General features: G+C 35.2%; 3 protein-coding genes across 4 annotated transcripts; all 3 read left to right on the top strand.

Moving 5' to 3' along the window:
- Positions 1-2,707: 2,707 nt before the first annotated feature.
- On the top strand, positions 2,708-6,222 carry SWI1 (SWITCH1). Its single transcript, XM_037636241.2, has 7 exons — positions 2,708-2,869; positions 2,960-3,681; positions 3,771-4,154; positions 4,339-4,456; positions 4,566-4,649; positions 5,084-5,782; positions 5,886-6,222. The coding sequence occupies exons 1-7, from the start codon at positions 2,708-2,710 to the stop codon at positions 6,078-6,080; spliced, it is 2,364 nt and encodes a 787-aa protein (XP_037492169.1). The 3' UTR covers positions 6,081-6,222.
- Positions 6,223-7,680: 1,458 nt separating this feature from the next.
- On the top strand, positions 7,681-11,569 carry ATG3 (autophagy 3 (APG3)). Of its 2 annotated transcripts, none has more exons than XM_012235081.4 (10): positions 7,681-7,958; positions 8,558-8,628; positions 8,969-9,085; positions 9,170-9,327; positions 9,410-9,495; positions 9,698-9,749; positions 10,030-10,095; positions 10,336-10,463; positions 10,644-10,746; positions 11,338-11,569. In XM_012235081.4, the coding sequence occupies exons 1-9, from the start codon at positions 7,798-7,800 to the stop codon at positions 10,738-10,740; spliced, it is 936 nt and encodes a 311-aa protein (XP_012090471.1). In that variant the 5' UTR covers positions 7,681-7,797; the 3' UTR covers positions 10,741-10,746; positions 11,338-11,569. The 2 variants fall into 2 exon arrangements, with proteins under 2 accessions (XP_012090471.1, XP_012090470.1); XM_012235080.4 differs by having other exon boundaries at positions 7,682-7,958; positions 9,161-9,327.
- A 756-nt stretch (positions 11,570-12,325) lies between these two features.
- Positions 12,326-13,153, top strand: LOC105648874 (PLAT domain-containing protein 3). Its single transcript, XM_089726651.1, has 2 exons — positions 12,326-12,478; positions 12,566-13,153. Exons 1-2 carry the CDS (start codon positions 12,407-12,409, stop codon positions 13,058-13,060), a joined length of 567 nt encoding a protein of 188 aa, XP_089582777.1. The 5' UTR covers positions 12,326-12,406; the 3' UTR covers positions 13,061-13,153.
- The last annotated feature ends 883 nt before the right edge of the window (positions 13,154-14,036 follow it).

Below are 14,036 nucleotides of genomic sequence, written 5' to 3'. Positions count from 1 at the left end.
GAATTGAACGAAATCTTTTTTAATATTAAGAGATGATTTGAATCTGAATATATTGTTATATTAAATAATACGTAAATATATATTAAATTTTAAAAGCTTAAATATGATGAACTTTATAAGTAATTTATAATATAGAAAAATATGTAATAGAGAAACATTAATTATATATATATATATATATATATATATATATATATATATATATATATATTATGATATTATGTATAATATATGGAATTGTTTCTGCATCAATCGCAGACCAATTCCTAATTCCTCTTTTATTAGGGGTATTGAATACACCCATAATTCTGAGCTTCATGTTACTCCTTTCAAGCGACATGTTAGGTCCGGGGCATCCCAATTCGATTAAATGGGATGACAGTTTTTCATTTTAAAAATGTAAAATCAAAATTTCGATCAATTTACACATCGCAGTATACTAGGCCCTCTAATTCTTTAAGAGGTTTATCTAAAAGATTTGCGATATAACTAGGGAGACGTTTCAAGTACCACACATTGAGTTACTGGATATATCAATTTAATGTAGCCCATTTGATATTTTAGTATCCGAGAATCAACAAACTAAACTTCGCATTGTTCACAAAATTTTGGATTTTCTTTTTCATTTCTGATTACTCGATAATTTCTACATGGGTTTGTAATGATTCGTTTTCGAGCTGTCGAGTGACGATTGCTCCATCTATTAAGAATTATTAAGAAAGGATGTAAGTGGCCTGTCTTATTATAAAGGGGTACTCTCTTCACAAAAGCAAAAGAAAGAAGTCAGTTTTCACATTATACAACTAGGAATTCCTAATATATCATTTTTTAAAATTATAAATTATACAATTATATTTCAACTATATGTAATTTGTGAGGTGGGATCGAGCCATTAGTGCCTACCCATCAATGTCACCGGAAGCATATCTAACGAGTAGTACTATAGTAGGCAAGTAGCATAAAAAAGACGGGGGGGATGGAGGGTAGAGCGGTAATTTGAGGCAACGGTTATTGAGCTGGGGACCGGAATCAAGCAACGAAAGCTCACGTGAGGAGCATCACGTATGCTAATCATTGCAAATTTGCTATATTCTCTCTCAAATGCACCATTGCTCGGTTCGCTTGTGCTCGTAACAGATTACGTTTTCTCTTTCTCACATTACACGAGTAACTTTTTCTCTCTTATTTTCTTGCTCTCCAAACAATTATTCACTCACAATCATCTTTTGATTCCAAATTTTTTTTGCACAGAAAGGTCTGCCATTTGATTCCATTTGCCTTCTCTTTGGATTTTGATCATCTTCATTGCTTGCGTTTTCTTTTATTTGCCTTTCCAATCTCTGTGTTTGATAAATACGTATCGAACTATCGATTGCAGGTTCTTAGGCTTAAAAACCATCGGAATTCATTGCTTTTGTTGAAAGGAATAAGCTTTTTACATTTTCTCTGTTTTCTTATGCTCTGCCTTTAACATTATGAAAAATCTCCAAATATAAACGTTTGAATCTTTTTTTTTTTTAATATATAATTTCACTTCTGGTTCCTCAATACAACTTTCACCTGTTTTCTCTTTGTTTCCCAGTAGCCAAACAGAGGCACTTTTTAAACTCAGTTTTTTCTCGCTTTTCAATGCAGAGCAAGAGCTTCATTTAAATCAACTGCGACTTTAAACAAATAAAGCTTTTCCAAAAAGAGTAAGCTACAACTATGCTTCATCCTTTTCAAGCTTCATCTGTATTCCATTTTTCAAGTCAAACCCTTGCATTAATTTACCAAGTTAGTGTTTGGATCACCCATTCACCCTATATACAAAGCCGCAATATTTAAAATAAAAATCCTTTACTAAACTTAGGAACCTTCCATTTTCAGTCCTTCTCTCTGCCCCAAAATTTTCTATGTCCTTGTCCTTTTTCTTTATGTCCTCTTTGCAAATTCTTCTCAATTGTCCTTTCAGAATTCAGATTATACAATTCAATGAAGGTTACAAGATTTTTTATTAAGGTTTTTAAGAGAGAGAATTAATTGTAGTCATTTTTCTGGTAGGTATTGCATTGCTGTCATGAAGATTGAAAACGCAGCTACAGGGCTCACTGTAAGTGTATCTTCTCTCTCTCTCTCTCTCTCCAAATATTCCAATTTTCTGTTAGTCATATGTTGATGCTAACCCACTCGCACTTTATTTCACGCGCCTGCACTTCCCTAACATTTTGATTCATAAGCCAATCGGACGGCCTATATGCACTACAGGAAACGACCCGCATTTAATGTTTTATTCACGCGTGCGATAGACGCGTACTTAAACCCACACGTCTGGCTCTTTTAGCATGTCGCGCTACCACCTTCAGCAAAGTTTACTTGAGAAATGATTACGAATCACAATCCGCATGATCATACATAATCAGAGAGCAAAAATCATTATAGCGTATATTCTACGTAGTGACGAGTATGAGCGTACGTAGTGTGTATACATCAATATAAAAGGATTTTGGTTGGTTAATAAAATGGTTATGTTGTATGTACGTGATGCAGGAGATATTAATGGGCTTGAAAAAGCAGCAACAAAGGCCTGAGAACGCCGTAAATGAAACAGTTCTGAGCGGACAATCGCTGCCAATATCTTCTCCTATTGGTGCTTGTTTTTGTTTGTTTTGAACAATCTGATTTGAATCGACTTTTTTCCTTGTCCATATTCGAATAACCAATCAGGATGTCCTCTCTTCTTCAACCTGATGAAAGTCCCACCAATCAGTGCAGTTTTATGCTTGCAGATCCTGCAGACCACATTAACGTAGGTTCATTCTATGAGATTGATCACTCAAAGCTTCCTCATAAGTTTCCAGATCAACTTAACTCAGTCCGGATTGTTATGGTAAATGAATAACTCTACTGTTTGTGCTTGCATGTAGTTATATTATTTGATTTGACTTTGTTTTGGTTCGTTTTCGGGTTCTATTTTCAGGTGAATGAGAAGACTAGAATGAGAGTGTCCCTGAGATTCCCGAGCGTCTACTCTCTTCGGACTTACTTCAATGAGAGTAACTGTAGTAAATCAGATGGAAAGAAGCTGCCGGCACTGGACGAAAAGTACACTATAGGAGCGGAAAGCGCAGCAGAAGCACTTTATAGGAGGATCCAGCCTCATGAAATTACGGATAAGAGAAAATTGTGGCATTTCTGGGCTGTCGCTTCGATGTTGCCTTCAAATTCTAGGTCTAGAAATACTTTTGTTTCTAAGAAAGGTTCTCTTTGGTCTGAGCTTAAAGGAACCGGAATTGTTAAATGGGGCCAGCGCCGGCAGGTCAGGTACTTGGCTAGGCATGTGGAGAATAAGCGTGACGTGGTTGTAACATGTAACGTTGTGAGAGAAGAAAAGGAAGCAGAAGAGGAAGAGAAGGAGGAGGAAGAAGAAGAAGAGAACGCATCAATGGTTGTACCTGACGAAGGCGAAGGAGATCAAAAAGAGACTGAAGAAAGTGATGGTGATGAAGAAGATGCTGATGTGAAGGCTGATAAATCACCGGAAACTAAGAGGAATCGCAAGAGAAAACACAATGGGCCTAACTATAAGACCCAGAAGAAGATCAAAAGGCCAAAACGTGAAAAGAAGAATCAAGCTGTAGTTTACAAGCAGAAGAAGAACAAAGTTCTCAAAAACTCAATTGACAGATGGTCCGCTGAGAGGTGGGGCAACGACTTAATCTTATAGTTCTTTTATCTTTTAGTTAATTGGTTGATAAACTTATTTTCTGTGATGAATGACTTTTATGCAGGTATAAGTTGGCTGAGGTGAACATGTTGAAGATAATGAAAGAACAAGGTGCAGTGTTTGGGAAACCAATTCTGAGGCCAGAATTGAGAACTCAGGCGAGGAGACTGATTGGGGATACAGGTCTGCTAGACCATTTACTCAAACATATGGCGGGGAAAGTGGCGCCAGGTGGTGAAGAAAGGTTTAGGAGGAGGCACAATGCTGAAGGCGCAATGGAGTATTGGCTGGAAAAAGCTGATTTGGTTGATATAAGAAGGGAGGCTGGCGTGCAGGATCCTTATTGGACTCCACCAACTGGTTGGAAACCTGGTGATAACCCTTCTCAGAATCCTATTTGTGCAAGGGAGATCAAGGAGCTCAAGGAACAGATTGCTAAAATGGAAAGGTAGTTAGTGGACATCATTTCCTCCCTCTCATTATCTTAATTTAGTATGCTTTTTAGTTAGTTTGTTAGTTCAGCTGATGTATATGTATAGTTAGCGCTCCCTTGTTTTTTCTGTTATTCTTGATAGCCAATTTGTGTGTGAACTGGCTAGTAATCAGCGATTGTCTTTTTGTTTGATGAACAGGAACATAGAGGAGCTAGTATCTAAGAAGCGTGAGGAAGAACTAGCTGCTGTGACCACCCCAATTTCGTCTGTTACTAGTCACAGTATAGAGCATGACACCTTATTAACTCCACTGAAGGTAAAAATCTGAACTGACCATATTTTTTTACCAACAAAAATTCTTCTCTTGACCTCTATTTGTTTCTTCTTCTTCTTCTTCTCTCTTTTTTTTTTTTTTTTTTTGGTAGGAAATGTATATTGATTTGGTGAATAAGAAGGCTAAGATTGAGGAACTATTGATGGAAATTTCACAATCTTTATGTGAGATGGAGGTACGAGAGCATGACCATTTAATTCCTAGTCTTCTTCTAAAAGTAGTGTATACTGCACAAGATCTATACAACCTAACTTTATAAAGATGGTGAATTGACCACCTGCTTTAATACATAAACCTCTTAGCCATTAACTCCTTAATTACATCTCCCCTTATATTGGCTGCTATTGATTGGGTAGTGATGTTAGCAGGCGGTGGATAGATTTTTTTGCCATCTTTAATTTAATGCTCAATTTCAAGACTTCATAACACAGAATTGAAAGTTCAACTGACTGAATGTGCTTCATGAATAATTTTCATTGTCCTTGTTAATTGATTGCTCTTGACTACTGTCTTGGTTATTAATGACACTGTTAAGAAAATGTACCGTGATGCATTAAATGATGTGAAAAATGATTAATACGATGATATTAGTGGTTGTAATTAATACAGGAAGAAATGGGGAAGCAAAAATCAACAACGGAAGAAGCAAATAGGACAGAATCATTTGAAAGACCAGCAATAAAGGGATTACCAGAATCAACACAACAAACAGGAGAAGAACACGGCAAGGCAGGAGGAGGAAATAAGACACCGCCAACAACAAAATCAGCAGTACAAACAGAGGACAAAGCAGCAAAAATAGAAAGGCTAAAGAGTGGGTTCAGGATATGCAAACCCCAAGGAACTTTCTTGTGGCCAAACATGGCTATCTCATCTCCTAATCATGTTATGGTCCAATTTGAAGACCTCTTTTCAGTCCCTACACCCCCTTCTGTCTCTTCAACATCAGCATCAAAGACCCACCTTCCTTCAGCTCCTTCTCAACACAATGGTCCCGTCCCTACTTCTCCGGTGAAGCCATTAGCTGAAAAAAGGCCTGTGAAAATTGCTCTATCCAAATCTCTCTCCTTACCAATTCCTTCTCCTCATGAGATCTACAGTGCTCAGTATGAGCCCAGCAGCATTGGCACTACATCTGCTATTAGCACCACTACCACTAAAACCACTCTAATCAACCTCAATGAACTCCCAAGCAATCAACACGACAATGGCTTTTCTCCTGGTCAGACTACTTCTACCTACCCTGTCACCTACCAAAGAAGAAGCCATCATTCTGTGACTACCACTAGTGCTACTGCTACGCCATGTGTAAGTAGTTTAAAAATCTCAGTTTAATTAATAATACCCAGTCCTGTGATTCTGACCTTGACTAATAATATGGGTCATTTCATGTTTTCTGCTTGTGTTACAGTTTATACCTGCAAATAAAGACACTAGCGATTGGGAAGGAGATGATCATCAAGGAAAGGAGGTGATAAGGTACTGTGAACAACAGCACAAAGGGTGCTGCTCTTTTAAATCTTCAGGCTTGTCAGTTGGAGTAGGTTCATGGTTGGCTATTGCTACTTCAAAGCAATCCTCGGAAAACAAATCTAAAAGGGGCTGAACAGTATTAATTATTGGGAAATTTATATTTTGGTATACACTCGTGAGATAAGTTTTTATATGTTATACCTTAGTTGATTATTGCTTCCATCAAGGAGTAAAGAAGAAAATGGGGACGAATTTTTGTTAAATAATTAATATAATTAATGATGATGACTCTTTCATTTTATGAAAGCATCCATTTCAATTCTATCAGGTCTGTGGCTATCAACCATGTGCTATTGCTAATAACTTTATATGATGTTTAGTTTGTCTAACTACTAACATTCACACTCCTCCAACTTCCTCATGCAATTGGTGCTGTATAATTTATGTATACACGACTGACTCATATACTTTAATTTCTCAAAACGCATCCAGCTCCCATTTGTAAAAAAAAATAAATAAATATTCATCATAATTTTCTTTTCCTTTCAGGAAAATAGCTTGGGACGAGGCTACAACTCTTTCTTGCTGAAATCATTGCAATAGATGTTAGGGTATTTCCCACCATTACAACCAATAAAAATCATGTCTAAAAATGGATGAAAAGCACATGGATATATTTCATTTTCTGCTATCGCTTGGCACAAAACGTCGTGCTTCAAAACCCACTCATATTCATTACAAAATGCAACCACAGAGCATACAAATTTGAAGATTCCCATCTTCCGCATTAGCATAATACAAATTTCCATTACTCACCCCTATGCATCTCTTCTCTCCTTCAGAACTAGGCAACTTGATCGCATGAACTCGATCACTAACACTAATTTCTTCACCAATTGAAAATTTCACTAAATGCCCTTTGTTAGATAATTTGTAAATTGACCCATTGAAGTAAATAGATCGATTATCCCATTCAACAACGTTTAATTCTTCCTCCAATTTCAAATCTAAAACTTTCCAACTCCCAGACTAAGATAAAAAAAACCCTTAATTGCCTATAAAAAAAAAAAATCTAATAAAACAACCTTATAGCTAGGAGATATAATAGGATCAAAAGCCAAGGAAGCATATAATCTATACCTAACACCACCCCTAATTCTCTCAAACTGTCCACTAATTTCCTCAAACTGTTTAGTTATAGGATTGCAAACAACCAAACACACTGGTCTTGGATATAGAAGTAATAGACCATTGCAACAATCTCTAGTAAATCACTTGCTATCATATGTTGCCGCAGCAATGGAGAACAAAAATTTCTCTATTATCAAAATAATGTATGTGGTAATGTGGAGAATAGAATATGAACTGCATACTAGTAACCGAAAATTCACCGTTAAATTATCCGGAAAGCAAATTTTATTATTTCATATCTTAGAAAGACACTTGAACCTTACTAGAGATTTTATAGAGGAAGCGTACACAAGATTTTTGAATTAATTCATTGAATTTGTCAATGTAAATTTTTCGCTCGTTGCAATAGTAGTCGGATTGTGCTCTTCACCTTCCAGGATTTGTATTTCTTTTGTAACACTGGTTCGTTTGTTTAGGTTAAACATAAAGGGAGGTATGTGTACTATATTGAGAATATTTATAAGTTTATGGGTGAAATCCAGAATTAAAAAAAGTACAAATAGTAAACATGAATAACGAAGGGTAAAAGAATAAATAAATGAAAAAGGAGGAGTGGGGAGAGGGAGACCCACTATCCCTGAAATTATCGTGACGGACACGCCCTCCCCTCTTCTCTCTCCGCATTTGAAATTTCTAGGGTTTTGATCTGAAAATTGGAGATGGTACTGTCGCAGAAGCTTCACGAAGCTTTCAAAGGTACAGTAGAGAGAATCACAGGGCCGCGAACGGTGTCCGCCTTCAAAGAAAAAGGTGTTCTTAGCGTTAGTGAATTCATTCTTGCCGGCGATAATCTCGTCTCTAAATGCCCCACTTGGTCCTGGTAATTTACCTCGTTCCTGATCCTTATGTTTTTCTTATTTCAGCTGGCCTTTCATTTGTACATATGGCTTTTTGTTGTTGTGCTTGTTGCTTAATTAGCCCCGATCGCATAATTCTAGTTGTTTTAAGCTCGATTTTGGGGGTTAAATATTTCGTATTTTAGTTTTAATTATATCTTCGCGAGTAAGTGAAATATCTGAATTTCGTTTTCGCATTTGGAACTTCAATTAGTATGGGTAAGAATTAGATTTTTCGTGTCGAATTTGCTATATGGATACTTTCAATGGAAGTCAAAATACATTGATAGGAATGCTAAGATAAACTTTCGGAAGCATCCTTTGATACTATTATTTGAACTCTACCTTCAATCATTTTAATTTAAAATACAATATATTGTTCTCCCTTCGCTTAATTACTATATTCTCTCTTTCCTGTATTGGAAAAATAAAGTTATTTGAACTGATTTAAGTCTTATGAAGGAAATAAATAATAGGAATTATACAATTTTTTCTTCGGTAATTGGTCTTTTTTGTGTTAAGGATGTTTTTTATCAGACATGGGTATGGTTTTTCATTCTTTCCTTGTTCCACCTGATTGTAGGGAGTCAGGTGAACCAAACAAGAGGAAGTCTTACTTGCCCCCAGAAAAACAGTTCTTGATTACTCGGAATGGTAAATAATGCCATCTCTGCCAGTTTGTGTTTGTATCAATCTCTGTCTAGTTATTATATTTATGAGTATTGTAATTATTATTAATATACATATTTGGCAATCACCAGGAATACTAGTTGTTCTTCTTTTTATCCAAAAGAACTGTTCGGGAAATTGCAAATCTCTTGGTTTTGAATGTAAAGAAAGATGCAAGTTTTAGTTATCTGAAACAGCCATTGTTTAATATTTACACAAAATTCAATTATGATAAAGTTCGACCCTAGTGGTTTTTTTATTTAACTCTAGCAAAGATTATCTATGATCACAATAAGCTCACAAGGAAGTATGGACTTTCTTTTAGTTCCTTGTCTAAGACGAGCTGCATCTGTTGAAGAAGAATATGAAGCTGCTGGAGGTGAAATTCTGCTTGATAATGAAGATAATGATGGCTGGCTGGCAACTCATGGCAAACCAAAAGGTAAATTTCTTTCCAAATTTGGATATTTCGCAACTTTGATTAATATGTTGATTTCATGCTTCATATTTCTTCTAGAAACTAAAGGTGACGAGGATGATAATGTACCTTCAATGGAAGCCCTAGAAATCAGCAAAAAGAATCCTATTCAACCGATCCCCACATACTTTGGGGGTGAAGAGGAAGAAGATATACCAGATATGGCAGACTATGAAGACCCTGACAATTTAATTGAAACAGATCCTGTAAGTTATCACTCTTTTGCACCTTTCTTGCAGATTTGTTAGAAATTTGAAACTTTTGACATTGTCTATCTACCCGATGCAGGCAACACTCCAGTCTACTTATCTTGTAGCTCATGAACCTGATGATGATAATATTCTTCGTACTCGAACATATGATGTCAGCATCACGTAAGCTTATTTTGATACTAGAGTTAGCAATGAATGTACCATTAGTCAATGTTATGATTTTTCATGGTTCTGAACTTCTGATCATCACACTTGCATTTAAATTCCTCCATTATGTTATTTTCATGTTTACAACATGTGTTCCTTTTGAAATCCATAGCATTGTTTACCAATTATAACATGTTTTTCGTCTTTATATTTCCAGGTATGACAAATATTATCAAACTCCTCGCGTTTGGCTGACTGGATATGATGAGGTTGATCACTCTTTACTAAAAATTTTTCATCTTTATCTGTTTCATAAGTTGGAAAATATCATATTCTTTTTTACGAAAGGATAATTAGTACAGAAAAACCAACATTCTGGTTCTGATCTGCATGAATTAACGGTTTGTGGAATTGATTGCTGAACATGGTTATCAGCTGCTATCAGCAACAACATGATGGATTGAACTGTTTCCGTATGTCAATTCATCCCATTGCTCAGCAGAAGGAAATGTATCTAACCAGTTGACTGTTTCTTATGACCAATGACAGTCAAGGATGCTTTTGCAACCAGAACTTGTACTTGAAGATGTTAGCCAAGACCATGCACGGAAAACGGTAAGAACTAATATAAGTGTTTTTAAAATCTACTCAAAATATTCTGCAAGAATCAGCACTGTAATGTACTCAAAAGCTGCTTATAACGTAATGGGTGCTCCTAGGCACTTTTCTAGCAATTTTATTTACTAAACCAAAGGAATCACTATTTTCGGAGACCCCAAGATCATAGATATAATTATTGATTCCTAATAATGTAGTTCTTAGAATTCTTCATGCTATAAGGTTAATTGCATGCAGGTAACTATTGAAGACCATCCTCACTTGCCAGGAAAGCATGCTTCTGTGCATCCATGCCAACATGGAGCTGTCATGAAGAAAATTATAGATGTGTTAATGTCACGAGGTGTTGAGCCAGAAGTTGACAAGTGAGTTCTGCAATTTTTTTTCTTTTTGATACAAATCTCCCAGTCTTCATTATGTTGTATTACAAGAACATGCATTGGATTATTCTTTCTTATTGTTTTTAAAATGAGGTATACTTTCTTATCTGTCACATCGTTTTTTAATCTGAATGTATCTGACTATTGGAAATATGTGCTTTGTAGGTATCTTTTCCTATTCTTGAAATTTGTTGCGTCTGTAATTCCAACCATTGAATATGATTACACAATGGACTTCGATCTCGGTGGCTCAAGCAACTGATCAGAGGTGATTTTCATCATTAGTCTACTGCCTGCCCTCATCATTGTTCTGACTATTTATAAGATGAGCATTTTAGAGGGAAAAAATTGATGAGGCATTTTTATCATTGCAATTGTTTTTGAGTTGAATGTGCTCAGTACCATTATTTGCTACTTTGCTACATTGTTGTTGTTCACTGCATGATATGACTGTTCATGGATTTTCTAATGGAGAAATACATACTTCCAAGGAGAACATGTAAGCTATATTTCAGAGTCAGGTCTTTTCTTTCTCTTTAGACATTAGTTTCTGCCTTGACCATTAAATTCGCAAGTTTTTTTAATTTCTTCCTATCAATGACTATCATTTCTTCCAAATTTATCAGCTCATAATTTTTGGGCCAGAGACCAGTCCTTGTAGCACTGCACCGTCTAGGCATCATTGCCAAGCACACTGCATCTTGCATTTCATGGATGTGTATTCTTACCTCTTTGTGATTGAAACACATACTTGACAACTTCCTGTCTTCTTGCTGTGCAAAGCTTAACACATTTGTGAAGTGTTGTTTTTTAGTGTTTTGAATTTGATGATAAATTAAGTGATGTTTGGTTTTGGCAGGTGGATGATCCAGTGTGAATTGACAAAATTATCTCGTGGTGCATTCTGTATCGATGGGCCTTCCACAACAATATTATTGTATATAAATCTAAACTTTTCTTACTAAAAGTCTATGTAACTTTATCTAGAAAAAAAAAAAAAAAAAAAAAAAGACTTTGAGCTGTGTTTGTGATGATCGTACAGTTCATGGAAATTGTAAATGGGAATATCAATATTATTCAGATTGTTTCAATTGGCATCCCATGTTGAGTAATAAGCTGAGATGTAATTCTCATATAGGTTTCATTTTCCTTTTTTTTTTTTTTTTTACTGATTTTTGTTTTCATGGAAAAGCATGGGACTAAGAAAATTTTAGCATGGTTTACGTGATCATGGACCTAATGCATAAATTTGGTCCGGAAACTCTTGAACTTTTACATATCAACTATGTCCTTTGCCTAAATGAAAGTGAAAGTGCAATATGAGGATTGAATCACTAAAAAGTGAAAGATATAATTATAACTGAGATATAAAAGTATAAGGTCATCATTAATTCTTCCTAAAATTTAGGAGAATTGCAGAAAGAATAATCTGCTAAAATTTAAGATTAAATTTATACATTAAATCCTGAATCCTAAAATTTTAACATGAATTTACATAATCACGAGTGATTTCTGGCGCATTTTAAAATGGAATGAATTGTAATTGTTCGAAGTGGAATTATTTTTTCACTACAAAATGGATGAATGAATGAATTCACTGACACCCGAGAACATGACACATGATGATATTGATGGTCCATTTCCATCTAATTACTATGTCCCTGCATTAGCACCATGCTTATTGACGTGGTCATGATTTTGGATTCCATCTCGCTAAATCCACTGAAACTCATAGATACATGAGAATTACAATTTTGGAATAGTTATTTTTGGTAAATTATTCACACCCCAACCAGAAATGGTCAAACCAAACCAGCAAACTTCTCTACTATATATATATATATATATATATATATAACTCTTCTAACCCTTCAATTCTCACCTCCACTCCACGATCTGTTTTTAACCCAGATAAAGAAAAAAAAAAAATGAAGAAGAGTCTCTTCATCTCCGTACTCTTGTACGCTTTCTTCTCTGCAGCAGCAACTGGAGACCACCATGTATATAATACTAATGTATATGTATATTTGTAGAGTGAATTCAGGATCTTATCTAATGTACAATTTTCATGGATATATTTGTTGCAGGATGATTTGTGCGTATACACATTGTACGTGAAGACAGGAACCATCTTCAAGGCAGGAACAGATTCTAACATCGGCCTTTCCCTCGGTGATCCACAAGGCCGCTTTGTGTGGATCCCTAACATCTTATCATGGGGTCTAATGGAGCCATCTCACGATTTCTTCGAGCGAGGTAATCTCGACGTCTTCTCCGGCCGTGGCCCTTGCATTGGCTCGCCCATTTGCCGTCTCAACTTGACCTCCGATGGGTCAGGGTACCATCATGGCTGGTATTGTGACTACGTTGAGGTCACGTCCACTGGTCCACACAAGGAGTGTAGCCAGACCTTGTTCCACGTTGATCAGTGGCTGGCTACCGATGCACCGCCTTTTAAGTTGACGGCGGAGCTTGATGGGTGTAGTTTGTTTGGTGCGTCTTCTAAGAAGGGGAAATTTGTTGTTGGGAATCGCAGTGGATTATCTGCTTCAGCTTCGTCACTGTTTTCTTTGGGTCTTTAATTTCATTTTCTTGGATTTCTTTAATTGTTAGCTGTTTTGTTTTTCTTCCCTAATCATGAGTAATAAGATTAAGATCGTAATTAAGGTTTTTAATTCCTACATTTGCTATGAACTTAGTAGCCATTTACTCTTTTAAATTAAGATCGTAATCAATTTTTTATATAATTTACTCTTTTAAATTTGCACCAAAAAGCCATTTTAGAGAAATACTGAATTTTTATCATATAAAAATTTTGACTTAAATCAAATATAATTAAAAATGACGAAATAATGCCAATCTAGTGGTGATTTAATTAGTCTTCTTTTCGAGTTCGAGTCCTCTTAACTATAGTTATTTTTAACGATTTGGTGAGTTAAGGGAAAGACTACCCTTATTATATAGCCTGCAATATTGTTTCGGTTATAAAAGCTTCCAATGAATAAGAAAAATATGAAATAATTGATTTAAATTAAATATAATTCAAAAATAATGAAACAAAAAATAATAAATATTTCACAAATCAAATATTTTATAATTTTATATAAAAAATATATTTCTTTTCTTTTGATGAACCTTATCCATTTTTTTTTTCCTAGACCTATTGAAAATTATGTTCCACAACAGAAACTAGCATGCACAAGAATTTGAATTTACCTTATTTTGTTTTCTTCTTGTCCAAAAATAACAAATTAAAGGAGAAGAAAATTAAAGACAGCTCTATTTCAATTATGCCGCAGGAAAGCAAACTGATAACCAACCACTCTCCTCCTACGTTTGGACTGACAAAATCAAGAAAGTGAGACAAAAAGAATTATAATATTAATATTACCACTATTAAATAAAGGGAATATTTCAATATATTTATTTTAGGACAATTTTTATTCGACAGGATGTGAAAATTAATTACAATATAAGCTTATTTTTGAATTTTGAGAAGTAAAACTTTTGAACATTTTATCTAATTGGATTATTAATAAAATTAATTTGTGATAATAT

Source organism: Jatropha curcas, chromosome 10 (assembly GCF_041381405.1).
Source record: "Jatropha curcas cultivar XTBG-Jc1 chromosome 10, XTBG_Jcur_1.0, whole genome shotgun sequence".
Taxonomy (NCBI): Eukaryota; Viridiplantae; Streptophyta; class Magnoliopsida; order Malpighiales; family Euphorbiaceae; genus Jatropha; species Jatropha curcas.
The sequence above is the reverse complement of the archived record's forward strand: the minus strand, read 5'-3'. Positions and strand labels throughout refer to the sequence as shown.